Raw genomic sequence first — 18,577 nt, forward strand, 5'->3', positions numbered from 1 at the left:
GTTAGTTTAGCATTAGAAAAGATATCACTGGCAGGGGAAAGTTGTACCTGTGTAACCTGTAAGGATGTATAAATTTCTTAAGAAACTTGATATATTTAATAGGTATAAATAATGTATAAGAATTATTTATATACATACTTTACTTCTTCTTCCAGAGCGGTTTTAAAAAGCTTGAGGAGTAGATATTCTTCTCGCTGATTGGAAGCGTAGTTGTATAGTGTGAAAATCACAGTATCCATGAATTTAGTGGACTTATTCTGTGGCATCTGGAAAATCAGCTTAGCCAGGTATAAAGGGTTGGTCTAAAACAAAAGAGGGGGAAGAAAAAACAAACCTAAAATCTATATGTTAATATTTTATTAAATCAGAGAAGAGTACCCAGTTCCCTGACAATGACTTAATGTGTATACAGCACATAGAAGAGTATCTGGCACAAAATAAGGCTTTAAAAGTTATCAGCTAATCTTAATAGTAATCATGGCAACACTATAGGAAGTTATATTAGAAAGTTATGAGAGGATTTAAATTTTATATACTGTGTGATATATTTAATGAAACATATATACTTTACACTGTTACCCATCTTGAGCCACACATTAATGTTTATTTTCGAAACACAGAAGAGAGAGGGGGTGGCAAATAGAATCTGGTATCTGAACAGACTGGTAAACATGGACCAAAGGCCCAGCTAAAGAGCTTGTCCTAGAAGAAGTGGTGAGTGAATAAAAGGAAACACCCCGTATTCTGAGACTAAAAAGAAAAGGAAAAGGGTATGTGTGAATGTGAAGACAGTGGGATGGCCATAATGTTTTACAAGGAATGAGAACTAAGGTGTGAAGCAGGTAGGCTAAAGAAAGAGGTGGAGGTCAGGATAGTTGATGGGGGAAATGCCAGAAGAAACTGACAAAGAAAGAAAAGGCAACTTAAATATTGCCAAGAATTTTAAAAACATTGAAATGGAGCCCTGAGTGCTCAGCTGGAGTCCGTGAGGTGTAGCACAAGTCATATGGTTTTCCTCCGGTAGCTACACCAACCAGATGGAGGTTATTAGCAGAGAAAAAAATAGTTCTTAGGTAACAGAGAAATCCTCCTCCTCTTCATTTTCCTTCTGATGAGAAAGGAAATTTTTCCATGCACAGAAACTATTTCATCTGGTATAGAGTCAGCCCTCCATATCCGTAGGGTCCGCATTGGTGGATTCCACCAACCACAGATCAAAAATACTCGGAAAAAGGTTGCTTTGTTGCTGACGTGTAACTCTATAATTAGGTCTATGATGGCCATATACAGTCTGAACATGTACAGACTTTTGTCATTATTCCCCATATCATATAGTATAACAACTGTTTACATTGTAATAGGTATTATAAGTAATATAGAGATGACTAAGGTATATGGGAGGATAAGCCTAGGTTATATGCAAGTACTACCCCATTTTATATAAGGGACTTGAGCATTTGTGAATTTTGGTAACCTTGGGGGTTCTGGAATCAATCCCTGGTGGACACTAAGAGACAACTCTACTCAAACAGTTTGGCTTTAGTGTTTTAAAGAAAATCCAAATTCTAGCTTACTTTACTACCTAGATTTACTTTCAAACCTATAAAAATGGGATGAAATGTTAAGAATAAGCAGCTCAGGACAACTGTTTCTTTATAGCTCTGTAGAGATTCTTTTCCCACGCAAAGCATATGAGATTGAGAAAGTTACTCTAAAGTTAATGAGGCCCACTCCTCATTGTTCTCAGATGCCCTAAAAACTTTAACTTTAGGCTCACCCTGCAGAGACAAACCCAACCTATACTAGCTGATTGGCTGCTGTGGCTAATAATTCTTGCCAAGGCATAAACCAAAGACCAAAGGAATCCAGACCATTTGCTATTCTATAGTTTCTTCATTGATCTTGGGCTAAGGAGAGAAAGAAAAGGTGAAGGAAAATACATGATTAGAAGAGACAATTCACTGGGTACAACCAAATGGTCATGTCCTGGGACTATCAGTTGTGTATTTTTTTGGAGGAGTAAAATTTGGTAGAATTATTCTAATCATGCTCCTGTGTCTTTTCTCTTTTCCATTCATGAGCCTCCACTTCTGTAACAGGGTAAACAATACAAGCCTTAGGCTAATGAATAAATTTTCACTTTCCCTGTGACACAAATTCTATCAAAGCAGCTTCATACACTTAGAAGTTTGTGGATGTCAAAAATGACAAATGTCTAAGATTAAATTTCCAACTGGTGGATAACTACTAACCTGATTTAGGCAGCCAAAAACCCTTCCCTGTCGAGTGTGAGCCCCCTTTCTTTCTGAAAAGGCGGCTGGTATTAAGCTGTGGATTCCACGGACAAGTCTAACGTTTTTTTCTTCTATGCTGCCACACTGTGGCCCTCTGTGGCACTACATCTCTTTTTCCAAGCTATTATTCCAAATAGAGAATTATCAACTCTATCAAAATTAACATCTCTTCTCTCAGTGGGTCTAGTCACCCTCATTTATGGTTGGGCTAACATGTTCTGGGTACACCTAATGTCAGTGGCATCCTCACACACAGATTCAGGCATCACACCGACAGCAGCTGCCCATACAGAGGAACACCTGACTCTCCAGGAAGAAATGCTGATGCGTCTTGTGGGAACGTTTTCCTGCTGAAGGGGAGGCTTTGTTTACATCTATCACTATCGCTTACTCAGTTTCCTTTAGGACCTTGTGGTCAGGCAGATAAGCTGAATCAATGGTCAAATAAAACAGCAACTGGTCCACCAGAGTCCAACCATAACCAGTTCAGCTTATCAGTTCTCACCCGCACTCTGGAAGCAACCAAGAATTACTGTTCATTCAGATCAGAGGAATGCCATGAAATCAATGAAATAAAAAGATACACCATTTCCCTAATCCAAACTCTTTGTCTCTTTGCTCAGAAGAAGGGCAGACTGATTCTGGTAAACACCCGTTTTTCAGATAGTTACTTTAATTTTTTCATGGTTAACAGCATCTGCTTATATTATTATCAGATTTATTCCGTTTCTGCAGATAACTGTAGTATAAGATAGTCATGAAGATAATGGGCTCTGAAATCAAACTACTTGGGTCCCAAAGCCCTTGTTTTACCATTTACTGGCTCTCTCAGTTTTCTTGTATGTAATTTGGGAATAATAACAGCAATTACTTCCTAATTATTTCCAGGATTGCAGTAAGAATTGAATGAGATAATGTATGTAAAGAACCTAGAATAGTACTTGGTACTTAGATTTTCAAAGCGTGTAAAAGTAAATTCTACTCCAGTTTTTGCATGGGGAAAGATCCACTGTAAACCACAAACATGGAACATAGTATTTACCCAAAACTCATCCTATATAATAAAAGCCTAATATGCTAAATGTCCGGTCGTCTGGTTGGCCGTTCAACCAATCAAAGTGTAATATCCTAATGATATGCTAAGGCTGCTCAACCGCTCGCTATGATGTGCACTGACCACCAGGGGGCAGATGCTCCGACCAGTAGGTTAGCTTGCTGCTAGGGTCCAGCCAATCGGGACTGAGTGAGATGGGCCAGACACTCCCTAGAGCCCTCCTACGGTCCCTCCCCAGTCCTGATCGTGCACTGGTGGGGTCCCTCCACCTGGCCCGCGCCCTCTTGCAATCCAGAACCACTTGGGGGATGTCGGAGAACCAGTTTCGGCCCGATCCCTCAGGTCAGGCCGAGGGACCCCACTGGTGCACAAATTTGTGCACCGGGCCTCTAGTAGTGAAATAAAGTGTTCTCACCTGTAAAAGATAAAACAGCTGCTGATATGTTTCTAGTGTTTTTCTCCGCTCCTTACTCAAACTTTTGATTCCCTGGTTGTCAGTGTTATTCAGTATTTGCATTTCTCCACCTTTTTTCTTATTCAGCTTCGTTCTGTGTGAAATCACATCCTGGAAAAAAATTTTATAAAAATGTTTTTATACTTTGGTACTCTTTACCTCTTCCCATCACATATACCAGACACACCCATAGTTGAAAACATTAATTTTCCACGTTTCCCTCATGAAGAAACAAGGGCATAGAGAATGTTAAACAAATTAAGGAAATCCAGCTTGCAGGTGAACTTGGTTTTTGTAATGTTTATTATCCAAAGTTTAACTTATTTGCTCTTAAGCTGTAAGGTAGGCACCAAGACAATGCAATAAGGAAAAAGTTGTCTTTTCAACAAATGATGGTGGGACAACTGGATGGGCACGTTCAAAAGAAAGAAGTCAGACCCCTACTTCATACGATAAGCTAAAACTAACTCAAAAGAGATCAAGTAACTAAATGTAAGAGCTAAAACTATAAAACTCTTGAGAGAAAACCTAGGTATAAGTCCTTGTTACCCTGGACTAGGCCATGGTTTCTTAGATATGACACCCAAAGCACTAGGGACAAAATAAATAAATTGGACTTCATAAAAACTAAAACCTTTGTGCTTCAAAGGACACTATCAATAAAGGAAAAAGACAACCTGCAGAATGGGAGAAAATATTTGCAAGTCATATATCAAATAAGAGATTTGATCCACAATATATAAAGAACTCTTACATCTCAAAAAAATTAAAAGACCAAAAACCCCAATCAAAAGTGGACAAAGGATGTGAACAGACATTTTCACAAAGCAGATCTACACATGAAGAGATGCTCAATATTAATGGTTATCAGGGAAATTAATGCAAATCAATACTATGTGATACCACTTCATACTAATTAGAATGGCTATAATGAAAAAGACAGTAATAAATGTTAGTATATGGATAAATTGAAAACTTCATACTGTGCTGGTAAAATTGTAAAATGGTACAGCCACTTAGAAAAACATTTTGGCCATTCCTCAAAAGTTAAACACAGAGTTATTATCTGACCCACTAATTCCACTCTAGGTATATACCAGTGATTTTCAACTGGTGTGCAGCAAGAATTTCTAAAACATGCAGTACCTGACTATTTAGCCAGAGGCACTGACCTTTTCCCCCTTAGACTGTCAAATAAAAAAATGACAATAGCCAACACAACTATAGCTATTCCAGTGTGAATGAATCAAAATTATACCTATATTTTGGTCAGATGGGCAAAAGATATTTTTGGTGTGCTACAGACTTTTAGTAATTATGTGTGCCATGAGATGAAAAAGGTTGAAAATCACTGTATATACCCAAGAGAACTGAAAACATATGTCCACACAAAAATGTGTACATGAATGCTCATGGCAGAATTATTCATAATAGTCAAAAAGAAGAAACAACTCAAATGTCCATCAATTGATGGATGGATAAATAAAATGTGGTATATAACAATCAAATGTTATTCATAAAGAAAGAGGAATGAAATACTGACTCATGCTACAACATAGGTGAACTTCAAAAACACTATGCTAAGTGAAAGAGCTGGTCACAATGGACCACCTATTGTGTGATTCCATTAATATGAAATATCCAGAACAGGCACATTTATAGAGACAAAAAGCAGATTAATGGTTATGTGGCTGGGGTAGGGAAGAATAGGTAGTGATAGTGAATGAATATGGGTATTGTTTCTTTTGTTTTATGAATTGAAATATTAATTCACATGCTTTATAAAATCATCCTTTTCAAGTGTACAATTCAGTGGTGTTTAGTTCATTCACAAGGTTGTGCAACCATCAACACTATCTACTTCCAGAACATTTTCTTTGGGGTTTCTTTATGGGGTGATAAAAATGTTCTAGCATTAGATAGTTGCACAATTTTGTGATAATACTAAATAGCACTGACTTTTTCAGATTTCTAGGAGGAATGCAAATTTTAAAAGAATTGTAAGACACATGGTTACTAGGAGAGCTGGAGTTGCTCTATAAGAACTAATCTACTTCCCTTTACAATCTTTTCTTCTCACCTAACACATGCTCAGTGTTAAAAAAAAATAAAAAAAGATAAAGAAGATAAGTTTAGTTCTATCATCCAAAGAAAAATCACTTAACTTCTGTTCTTCTAGCTTTTCTGAAATATAAAATATAGTACAATAAATGAAATTGTCCTGTTTTGGATACTATCCCCCCCCCCCATTATATTGCGAACTGTTTCCCCTGCCCTTAAATGTTCTTCAAAAAAATTATTTTTAGGGACTGCATAACATACATGTTAAACGAATTCTATTTGCGTTATGTTGTTTCCTCACTGCTTCACCACTATAATCAAGTTTTAACTGCACCATTCTGAATGTCATCACACTAAACATGCTGTAACAGTGATAAGGCTAATGACTACATATTTAATAATCATTAGTTTTAACTTCTAGTTTGATAAATACTAAGTGTTTGAAAACGCAAGCTGAAAAATTAACTTTATCAATTAGAAATACTTAAAAAAAAACTTAAAACATTCATGAAGACCTGATAATCTGCTATGATTATATTTCCACGACTACATATTATCTCTACTGTTTTGTAAGTAAGCCTTTCTTTGGGAAGGCACTTCCTGTTTACAACTTCATGGCCAAAAAAGGCATTCTCTGACAGACCTTCTGGGTTATATTACACTTTAAAAGCTCTCATTTACGTCAGACAATATAAACATTTTATAAGAAAAACAGTATTGCTGTTTTTCTGGATAAAATAATGAAAACAGAGTTAAATGAAGAACATTAAAGTTGTAGTTTCATTCCTTAACAGTCAGGAAAAAACGAACCTTTCCTATATTACAACTTGCTCTGGTTTCCTTATTTCCTCTTCAACTATTTATTTCACTGTTATCTCCGCGAGCCTGTAGCTCCCAGGGCTGCTTGCCTCCCCCTTTTCCAGAAGCACATATTCGGCCCTGCAGCCGGCTCCCCACCTGCCCCAGGGCAGCCTGCTCAGAGCTTCAGGAAGGCCCTGTCAGTTCTCGGGAAACGGATGCGGGAAACGGATGCGGCACAGAAGCAGGGGCACAGCTTTTTACTGTTTTTGGGACCTCTGACATGGCCATATTTCACACAGATCCGAAAGCACAGCATTACTTAGTTAGAGTCTAGACTGGGCAGTTCCACTCTGTAGGGCCCATTCTGGAAATGTGTAAAAAATGTTTTAATAGCTTAACGACTGGAAAGCACTATAGGCTTCCAGCAGGTGTGGGTGAGGGATGACAGGTGCTCTGCTGTCCTGCGTGGATACCTGTCCCACATCCGGCATGGCTGGAGTCTGAGTGTGCTGCTGGCTGGTCATTCATAGGCAAACTATCTGGGTAATTATCTGAGCCTAGAATCTGTCTGACATATAAGCACAATACACACCCTCCACAATTTTAATACTGACTTAATTTTCTAGGACCATAACTCTACGTAAGCACTCTGCCTATTCTGAACTTTACAGAGTTGATGTCCATTTTGGAAAACGAAAGCCCCACCACCTCATGGGCCAGTCTCATCTGCAGCGCCCTCTGTGGTTATTCTGGGAAGCGGCCCCGGCCTCCAGCAACTTCATCACATCTTCTAATGGCATCGGGCCTGTGCATTTTCATTTTGAAATATGTGTTTTAATTGTAAATTACTTTCTATTTACTTATCTCTTTTACTTATATAAAGGCCTTAGTCTTGTTATGAAGGTACATATGTAAGTAGGTTTTATTTCATAGAAATTTCATTTCAGACTGGTAAAGGAGCCTGAGGAAATGCTATAAAGCGGGGAGGAGACTTGCGCAGTCTGAGAACCACTACTTTGTAACGCCAATGGTAACTGAACTTCGAACTACTCATTCTGGATTCCAAATGAGCTTGGCTGGACCAGAGTGCTGTGGTCCATGCACCTTCCCTCTTCCGGGAGCCAACAGTCCCACAACCCCTACCGACCTCCAGTGTGATCCTGTTCTTCACCAGGAGCCCAATCTTGATGTCCATCAGGTTCAGGTCTTTCTCCAGCTGTTGATTGCCCCTGATCTTGGTCACCACTTCTCCCCTTAATCGTGCGACCTCCAGCTCCTCCTGGAAATCCAAGTCACTTTGGTCCAATAGGTGCACAAATTTGCGGATTACCGGTAACGGTGGGTTTTCGGAGCCAACTGCAGGGGAAGGAACAGGCATGTTTTGTTTAGGCATGCTTGGGATTATTACCAACTAGACGCCCGGTGCACGAAATTCATGCACGGAGGTGGGTTGTCCCTCAGCCCAGCCTGTACCCTCTCCAATCTGGGACATCCCTCTCACAATCCAGGACTGCTGGCTCCAAACTGCTTGCCTGCCTGCCTTCCTGATTGCCCCTAACCACTTCTGCCTGCCAGCCTGATCACCCCCTAACCACTCTGCTGCCAGCCTGGTTGATGCTTAACTGCTCCCCTGCCACCCTGTTTGCCCCCAACTTCCCTCCTCTGCCGGCCTGGTCACCCCTAACTGCCCTCTCCTGCAGGGTTGATCACCTCCAACTGCCCTCCCTTGCAAGCCTGGTCCCTCTCAACTGCCCTCCCTTGCAGGCCTGGTCCCTCTCAACTGCCCTCCCTTGCATGCCGGGTGCCTCCCAACTGCCCTCTCCTGCTGGCCATCTTGTAGTGGCCATCTTGTGTCCAAATGGGGGCAGGATCTTTGACCACATGGGGGCAGACATATTGTGTGTTGGATAAGGTGACCAGATCGTCCCGCTTTTGGTGGGACAGTCCTGATTTTTAACAATTTGTCCCGCGTCCCACGGCGTTTTAAAAAAGTCCCCATCTTTCCAAAAATAGGGACTTTTTTAAAACGCCGTGGGACGCGGGACAAATTGTTAAAAATCAGGACTGTCCTACCAAAAGCGGGACGATCTGGTCACCTTAGTGTTGGAGTGATGGTCAATCTGCATATTACTCTTTTATTAGATAGGCTAGGAAAGAAACCAGGTCTTTAAATAAAGCATTATCAGAAAAAATATAGCAATGGAATTACTTGGGCTTTGGAATGAATTGTTCTGTCCCATGTAAAATCTGAACAAGAATACTGATCATGTAAATAAAAGCAAAGCACTGACAATGTCTGGCCTCATTACTTCCCAGTTATCTAACACTCACTTATCAGCCGCCTCTCACACTGTTTCCAGGACTCATGCACTGAGGAGATAGTGCCTTCCTGATGAGGAGCCTGGGAAAGAATGTCAGTGTTTAAGTTACCTCGGTTCTGAGAGCCTGTGGCTAAGATAAGAGATTTGTGTTTGTGCTGCAGGAAGAACATGGTTTCTCTCAGCCCCAAAGACCTCTGGGAAGGAGCAAGAACTAGGTGATAGGTGAATTAGAAAAGGCTGATGAAGGGAGAACTAACTAGAAGGCCAAACAGAAGCCACTGGAAGGACAAGTGGGATACATGTTCTACTTGGCAGCAATAACAAGATTTTAATAATCAAAATTTGGTCCTTGTTCTTTCTGCATGGACCAAGGGAAGACGCTCGGCGCCTAGGAGACCAGCCCCTCTCTCGCTGACAGAGGCATCTCTGTAAATCTAATCTATTTCCCTTCATGCCTTGAACGTTAATTATGCTGGCACAGACTTTTGAAAAAGCATATTTTTTAAGGTGTTTAGTGAGATCTGGGTGAACTGTGAGAATAAACTCCGGACCTTCAATGATGATTAGCCACAGTAATACAAGCATTGACTGGAAAAAGCCCCGCCCAGTCATGGCGACCTCAACAGCCATCCTCTCTTAACATGGAAGACCCTAGTCCATCTTCCTTTTATGCCCAGCATGGTTTTGTGGTGTTCTGACACTCAAAAAATAAAAAGAGTTCAACCAACACCACAAACAATTAACAGCATGAACTCAGCATGAACAACCAAATCTAGACATCTGGGTTACTATTTTGCCACACTGATCTTTTTTGGAGAAGTTACCTTGGATCATGAGGACCCTTGTGCATTTATTTTCCTCTCATTTCTACCAAAGATGTTGCTCATGACAGGACCATTTCAGAAAAAGCCTGAGCGATGCACCAGAACTCATTCATGTGGAGAAATTGAGAGAACTGGGCCATCTCATTTGTGTCTAAAGTCTCTCCCTGCTCCTAAGTGTATTTTTTATATTCTAACTAGAGGATCGATGCACGAAATTTGTGCAAAGGGCTCAGCCCTCGCAGACGTGGCTGGCCTTAGCCCCCACAGCCCTGGCTTCATCCACAAGGTCATCCTGGTCGTTCGGCCGTTGGTCTAATTAGCATATTATGCTTTTATTATTATAGATAGGCTAGTTAGAAACAAATATTTTAGCATTACTAATTATTTTGGTTCAAATTTAATATTTCTTCAATCAACAGTAGGTTTTTTTGGCATCTTCATACCACTCTGTGATATTTTAATGTTAGAAAATCAAACACTTTCATGGTTAGCACTTACTGGCTTCATTGCAGTTCTAGCAACTTCCAAGCTTAAATTCATTCAATATCTTTCCAGAGGGAATGGGTGAAAATGGAGGATGACTAAGAAAAGTGGTCTTTTTCAGAACAGGAAAAAATGCCTAGCTTTGTAAAGATAATTGAGAAAGAAATGACAATTTACATTTCAGTTACCATGACACCACCTTATTTGCCAAAGGCCAGAGAAGCTCAGATTTAACTTATTCACTAACATAGTTTTCATCCACCTTCTACAGGTTAAATAAAATCGCCTAGATTTTTAAACTGGAATTCTTTTGTTTTTGTAATTTAAAAAATGTAAGTAAATGAAAAGCATCACCCACAAAAACATGTTACCTAGAATGAAAATCAGCCTGTGTTCATTTGGAGAATTTATTCTTTCTTTTTCTTTATTGATTAAGGTGTTACATATGTGTCCTTATCCCCCCATTGCTCCCCCACCCCCCCAACTCATACCCTCACCCCCCTGGTGTCTGTGTCCATTGGTTATGCTTATATGCATGTATACAAGTCCTTTGGTTGATCTTACCCCCTTACCCCCACCCTCCCCTACCTTCCCTCTGAGGTTTGATGATCTGATCAATGCTTCTCTGTCTCTGGATCTGTTTTTACTTAAATTGTCTTTCACATGCAAAGGCAAAAACAAGCCCATTTTAGTGTGTAAGGGTTCAGAAAACAAACCCTCTACTCAGACTTCTCATAAAAAACATTAACGATACCCACCGAGAGCTGAATCTCATGAATTCTAAGTGGAGAAGGTGCCACTGAAAAGACTGGCTGACCTACCCTTACTGGAACCTAGTGGAAGAGGCATTACCCAGTAGATCTGGCATGCCGGGGCCAGAGCCTGGCCTCTAAAGCTTCCCAAGGCTTTTCCTTAACAAGGACCAGGGAAGATCTTTCTGGAGCCATGCACTTCTCCTCATAAATCAGACAGACTTTAGACAATAAAGGGTGTTGGCTAAACTACTTACTAGGCACTGTGCTAGGAAAATTTCTAAACAGCTTTTTACTTTCTCAAAAACACACACACACACACACACACACACACAAACAACCACACAAAAACAAATTTAAAAACAAGGCAGAGTTGGAGAAAATACAATAGCCAGTTTCATTACTAAGATACTCAAGCAATGATTTTTTTTCTCTCTCAAAGCTATTTTTTACTGATTTCAGAGAGGAAGGGAGAGGGAGAGAGAGATAGGAACATCAATGATGAGAGAGAAAATCATTGATTAGCTGCCTCCTGCATGCCCCACACTGGGGAATGAGCCTGCAACCTGGGCATGTGCCCTGACCTGGAATTGAATCATGACCTCCTGGTTCACAGGTTAACGCTCAACCACTGAGCCACGCTGGTGGGGCCTAAGTGAAATATTTAAAAAATGTGGACAGTCCTCATAAGTTTATTAGCAAGCTCTTTTCGACTTAATCTAGGACATGTTTTTAATTTATCACATGTTCTTGTGATAATTAGAATGTTGAAAATTCAGCATGTAAAGAATAATGTTCACTATGTAAAATCAATGAGAAACATATGTAGAGTTGGAACTGTAAAGAGATAGCACAAAATGTGATTGCTACTCCTGGGTGATTTTTTATTTTATTTTGCTTTTTCAAATTTCTACAAATGACTTATACTATTACTAGTGACCTGGTGCACGGATTCATGGACATTGAAAGGACTTTAATTAGAAGGTGGCCGGCCAGGCGGGACTGGGCAACATGGGCCAGACACACCCTGGAGCCAACCTCGCATGGTTCTGCCCTGGGCCGGCCGCACCTGGGGTGGCATCGTGGCTCGAAGGGCTTCTACAGAGTGACCAGGGTCCCTCTGGCAGGTGGGGTTCCTCGGCCTGGCCTGCAGGGATCGGGCCGAAACCGGCTCTCCGAGATCCCCCAAGGGGTCCTGGAGTGCGAGAGGGAGCTCTGCAAAGTTGCTGTCGTGCAGGGTGTGGAACCCAAATGCAAGTGTGCAGTAAACCAGATTTGGGGCCAACAGTGCCCCAGCAACAACATAACCTCCAGCCAAAGGTGGAATCGCGGGGCACTGCAAGGAATCGGGCTCCCTCCTCTCTGGTTTCGGGGTGCATCATCCAAGAACCGCAGCTGCCAAGTCACTGCAGCTCGGTAGCTCCTGCACTGAGTGTCTGCCCCCTGGTGGTCAGTGTGTGTCATAGCGACCGGTCAGATGGTGGGAGGGACACTTAGCATAATAGCCTTTTATATATATAGATAAGAAAAACTATTTTAAAAAACCATACCTACTGTGAAAAGTCCAGAACAAAGTTACAGGAAGATGACTGTAGTTATCTTTGGGAGGATGAGTACATGTCTTTTTCCTTTTGATATGATTTCAAAAATTTCTTATAGGAAGATGTTTTACTCTTATAGTGAGGAAGGAAAAATCATAGGCCAGCAAATAAATTAAACAGCTGAAATGTAAGCTTATCTTCTGGCTAACTCTTTTGCATTATATTCTGGATTCCAGCTCAAATTTAGTATCAGCATTTATGCCAACCCCATTCTTTTTGAAGAAGAAATTACATCCACTCCACTTACCCCTTCCACTTATAATAGGAAACAGGTCATCCCATGTTCCCTTGTGTACCAGTTCAGAGTCTGGGGCTGAAGGTGACCCAAATCCTCTGGACACAATGGGCACCTCTGGCCTTGGAGCAGTCTTTGAAGTGACTAAGTTGAAAATAATTTGTCCCCCCCCCGGCTTAAAAGGGATCCATACTTTGTTTTTGGATACTCCCACTTACCCAATGTTTTGTAGTCATCTCTAGCCTTGCTTGCTCTCAATAGTGACTGTATCTTCACGATTTCATTTTTCTGCAAAAGAATGAGACCGGTCATGGCCTTCCAGAGTCCCATCTACTCCACTATTTTAGGATCCAGAACTATTTAAGAACTGATGGTATTTAAGAATGGACACTATTTAGAAATGATAGTATTTTGATGTGGTGGATTCAATGTTTATTTTTCCACTTTTTTTGAATAAAGGGACAGATAAAGTCAGCTAAAAGTATAAATAAGATTGTATGGGGACTGTTTAAAGAGCTCTAAAAAGGGAAAAGAATTTTACCACCAAACCTAGATGATCCAATCCATGCGCACATGGCTCTTCTTTGAAGATCCTGAAAGAATTCCTCCTGTGGGCTTCTCTCTAATTTAATCAGTGACCAGTTAGAAAAACTACTAGTAATGTTGGAAAAGATCCCATTAGGGTCTTTTCTCTCAGCGCAACTAGCCCACATCAGTCTGCTCGCTTCCGTTTTTCCTAACTAGTCCTGGTGGGTGAAGGCTCACTCTGAACGTGAGTTCTGAATAAAAACTGTTAAGTCTCCAAATATTATCACACTGTGTTCTAAGACCTATTTCTTTGTCCTAGTATTCATCCCCACCATTTAATAAAAATCATTCAAGGCTAACACGAAACAAAGCTTCGCTTAGTTCATGCGCAGCCAGGATAAAAATGCACATGCATCTCTTACATGATCTCTGAAATACTGCAGCCGCGAAAGGTAATTCCTCCGTGCTGTGGTCATCCGGAACCAGGACTGAATCTAAAAATATGTTAAACAGAGAAATCAAAGAACGTTAATATCTTTTTTATGCAGTCTTTCTAAAAAAGATAATATTTATATTTGATAAAAAAGTAAAAATTAGCAGCCTGCCAAATTATGAACATCCAAAGCCTGATCTTCATCTCCTACTTCTTTCACTGCCTCTTCTCTGAAGGGCTGGAAACATTTTACACTTTATGGTACGGAAGGTAAGGTAGCCTCGTGCTATTTTGCTTTAATCCCCATCAATGAAAAGCATGTTGCTGAAAGCTCTAGTGGGTCAGGGAATCAAATAAAACTAAGTCCAGGGTTTCTTCCAACATTTCTGAAATATATCCAATATACTTGAGGTCTTTACAGAAAAACTAACGTGTTCTCATGAGGGACCAACTGTGAACAAGAGATTTCTGAGCGAGCAGGCCTATGTTCCATGGAGGGCATCGGACATGAAGGAACTGAAGCACCATGGATCTAGAAAAAGTCATTCTGTGTTTAAAAGACTAATCTCATCTGATGCCAGTCTCTCTCCAGCCCCCCATTCTTATACTTTCACCAGGATTCCCAAGTTGTCTATCAGTTCACTTCTGCATGGTCCCCCGGTTTCCAGTTCCGAGACAGTGGTCCCCACAGTGCCGTTTCCTTCTCTGAGGTCAGAGCAATCACCCTGGTGCAAAGCTGGGTGGGACTGGCTCACCACCCAAATTCAGATCCTAACTTTTGCATTTACCTTCCCATGAAGGTTTTGTATTGTTAAGTTTGAGCATTCTAAATATTATTAGCAAATATGGTAAGAGGGACATAAAATAATGTTGGGGTTCTGCCAGACTTTAAATAATCAATTTGGACTTTCTGGAGAAAGAGCATTTCCTGGTTACAAAGCATTTGCACATCTGACTCTCATAACCACATAAAGGACTGGAGCCAGCTATGGTGTTTGATGGACTTGCTTGTAGCTAAGTGAGTAGTGGAGATGGGACTCAAACCCAGGACTTGCTTCTGACTTCAAGGGTCATACTGACTCCTTCCACAGTCTGTCTTCCACAAGCAAAACTAACAGAAGGGAAACGTTTAAGTCAAGTACTTGGTAAGGTAGGAAAGGATGTTTACCTTCACAATAGAGGGAATGTGATCAGAGAATGTTTGCCGCCTGCTGACATATGACATCCGTTGTTTATGTCCCCTCCAAAAAGCCTGTGGAAAAGAGTGAGCTACTGAATTAATTATGTGCAACACTTTTCCAGTTTATTTCAGAAAGCGCAAGAACAGAGGATTTCTCAAGACACCGAGTTAGAATGCTGTCGGGAGCCTTCCCCCCGAATCTCATCTGAACACTCTCTCTGGGGGTGGACATTTAACTGAGCAGAGAGCACCAGCTCACAGCTGAGGCTTGTCCCAAGCTTGAGAAGCCCAGTTTCCCATCCAAAAGCTTAATTTTACCAAGGCCCTGGGTGACAAGAAGTAGTAATAAATCGGAATTACCCCAAAACATACAAACAGATTAACTGGGTGCTGGTACTTTTTGGTAACAATACAGATGCTTCAAAATAATGACTAATAAATATCTGAATGCAACAAGTGGACCACGGTGGCCCAGACTGGACAGGAAGATGCTCTCCTAACTTGAGACTCTGGATCCCTGAAAACAGGAGGGCTGAGATGGGACATGCATTATTTCATCTATTCCTGCACCAACTGTAATGGTGCTCCAGCAACAGAGCTTTTCTAGGTTATCAGCATTAAAGAGAATTTTTATAGGAAACATTTTAAAAAGCTGGACACAAACTGAGATCTGTAGAAGGATTAAATCCACAGCTGTTCAAATCCAAGTTTATTCCAGTTCATCTATGAGTATCTTTTTATTGATGCATATCCTTGTAACTCACTCCAATTCTCTGATTTTTCAAGTTAGAAATGAAATACAAGTTTCTTGTTAAAAGGACAAACAGAAACATTAAACTATTTTTATAAATTTCTTATTTTTGCATATATCAACCTATCTCATTCTTCTAAAAATATATGTGGAATTTATTATCATTTAAAAAATAATATATTTTTTTGGTAATAATTCAAAACAAAATAGTCAGGATGGAATAAAAATGATTAACTGAGCACCAGCTCCATACTTCCCCTCTCAATGCAAATCCCTAGAAATGACACATGTGCCTTTAAAAAAAAAAACTAATTCTGAAATAATTATAGACTCACAGGAAGCTGAAAAATCATACATTGAGTTCTATGTCTTATGTGAGTCCTTTCACCCAGTTTCCCTCAATGATAACATCTTTATAAATATGCTTTTCAGGACATCTACTATAGTGCTAGAAAATGAGTAGGCATATGGATCAGAAACTAAGGATTGGAAGAAAAAAGGCAGCTGGCATTGGACTGAAAGGAGGAACCACAGAACAAAATTCTACGAAAATGTGGGAGCATTTAAAAAAAATGTTGGATGGTACTAAGCTTGAGAAAGCCTTGGAGTACAGTCAGAATAATTTTGGGGAAGTTATTACCTTTTCTCCTTGCCAAGCAGTGAACACAAAGGCGTAGGTGGGAGAGGGGAGTCAGGAAAAGCACAAGAGTGTAGAGCCTTTCTGGAGCGAATTGAGCAATATAAATATAAAGTTATTTAGCTTTCTCTCTAGTGTTTCTAATTTTCAATTTATCTAGCCTAAGGAAATACAAGTACCTGTGTAGAATAAATATAAGAATTTTTGTTGCACTGCTTGTTAAAACAGATATATGAATAAAGCAGAATGTTTATAAATAGAGGAACAATTAAATAAACTGTGATTGCATTCATACTCAGGGATGTTACATGACCAGTTGAGAAGAATGAGGGGGAGTCTTATATATTGACTGTGAAAATGGCCCTAACCGGTTTGGCTCAGTGGATAGAGCATCGGCCTGCGGACTGAAGGGTCCCAGGTTCGATTCCGGTCAAGGGCATGTACCTTGGTTGCGGGCAAATCCCTAGTGGGGTGTGTGCAGGAGGCAGCTGATCGATGATTCTCTCCAATCGATGTTTCTAACTCTTTATCCCTCTCCCTTCCTCTCTGTGAAAAATCAATAAAATATATTTAAAAAGAATGAAAGAAAATATTCTGTATGGTGAGGAATAGCAAAATCTCCAAAATATACTAAGGCAAAGAGGAAATTGTATCTCACCATACACACATGTTGACAAAAAAACCACATAAAGTAACAGTACATATTTCTATGCAAACAATCTGTACTCAATGCCTAGAAGATCTATTAGGATAAACAACAAACACAGAGAAAGGGCATGAAGTAAAATGTGCCTATGTACCTAGCCTTACTTCGACCCGGCTATTTTCTAAAGGAATTCCCAATTGTTATGTACCCTTTGAAATAGGTAAAGCATATATGCATTCATATACACTCTATTGTTGTACACAAAACTATCCTATCTAATAATAGACAAATATGCAAATTGACCGCACCTTTGCTACGCCAAGCCATGCCCACCAGCCAAGCCACGCCCACCAACCAATCAGGACGAGCATGCAAATTACCCCAACAAAGATGGTGGCTAATTAGCATATCAAGACAGCATAGAAAGAAGCCAAGAGCTGCAGAAGGGAGCAAAGCTGCGGAGAAGCAAGCAAGCCGGTGGGAGGAGAAGGGAGGAGTGGAGGCGGGGCGGGGGAGAAGGAAGGAGAGCGGGCTGGCGGAGAAGGGAGAAAAGCAGGGGGGCTGGCGGAGAAGGCGGGGCGGGGGACAAGGGAGGAGAGCAGGTGGGGCGGGGTAGAGTGCAGCAGGAAACCCTATTGCAGGATTTTTCCTGCAACGGGAACGCTAGTAAACATTTAAGTATGTATATGTGTTTATGTATCCTTTATTTCTGACAACATGGGATCCAATCTTATGCCAAGGTTTGCTTTATTTTCCCTCTAAATTATATATAGCATTGATATTATTTCATATAAAAACACAGATCCTCCCCATTATTTCTTAATGACCACACAGTACTCTGTAGTATAGTTTTACTCTGACTTAATAACCCCTCTGTTGGTAGGCATTAAGTTATCATTTCTTTTGCAGTAAATAACCTAGTACACACATTATTGTGCGTTTTTATAAATGTTTCCATTGAGATATTAATACATAGAGGATTACTGTGCCAATAGTTGATAGCTTAAAACTGATAGTGACTGTCAGGTTGGCCTACAAAGAGTGTATGATAGAGACCTCTTTCTCAAAGGTCTCACTGAACAGGTATAAGAAAAACAAAAAAAGATTGATGACATCCAAACTGATGGATGAAAACTGCTGCCTCATTTTTATTTATGTCTTGACCTCTGACGAAGTGTGGAAAGCTTACCCAACTTCACACACATTTACTTTCCCCATTTATAATACAACTGTCTTAAATATTCTTAAATATTTCCTCCAGCCTGGATGAGTGTGGCTCAGTGGTTGAGCATCGACCTATGAACCAGGAGGTTACTGTTTGATTCCCTGTCAGGGCACATGCCCAGGTTGTGGGCTTGGTCCCCAGGGGGGCGTGCAGGAGGCAGCCGATCAATGATTCTCTCTCATCATTGATATTTCTATCACTCTCTCCCTCTCCCTTCCTTGCTGAAATCAATAAAAATATATTTAAAAATATTTCCGCCACATATTTAGAATCATATTCGACAGTGCTATAATTTCT

At 40.5% G+C, this 18,577-nt stretch overlaps 1 protein-coding gene across 1 annotated transcript in view; it reads right to left on the minus strand.

Moving 5' to 3' along the window:
* IQGAP2 (IQ motif containing GTPase activating protein 2) overlaps positions 1-18,577 on the minus strand; it is a 269,366-nt gene that overhangs the window by 32,105 nt on the left and 218,684 nt on the right. Inside the window, exons 18-23 of the mRNA XM_079786601.1 lie at positions 15,010-15,093; positions 13,831-13,902; positions 13,099-13,168; positions 7,812-8,020; positions 3,764-3,913; positions 139-302 (exon numbers count right to left, since the gene is read on the minus strand). Of these exons, the coding sequence (XP_079642727.1) occupies positions 139-302; positions 3,764-3,913; positions 7,812-8,020; positions 13,099-13,168; positions 13,831-13,902; positions 15,010-15,093 (749 nt within the window). The remainder of the gene's footprint in view (positions 1-138; positions 303-3,763; positions 3,914-7,811; positions 8,021-13,098; positions 13,169-13,830; positions 13,903-15,009; positions 15,094-18,577) is intronic.

The sequence above is a fragment of the Cnephaeus nilssonii genome (genome assembly GCF_951640355.1).
Source record: "Cnephaeus nilssonii genome assembly, chromosome: 2".
Classification (NCBI taxonomy): Eukaryota; Metazoa; Chordata; class Mammalia; order Chiroptera; family Vespertilionidae; genus Cnephaeus; species Cnephaeus nilssonii.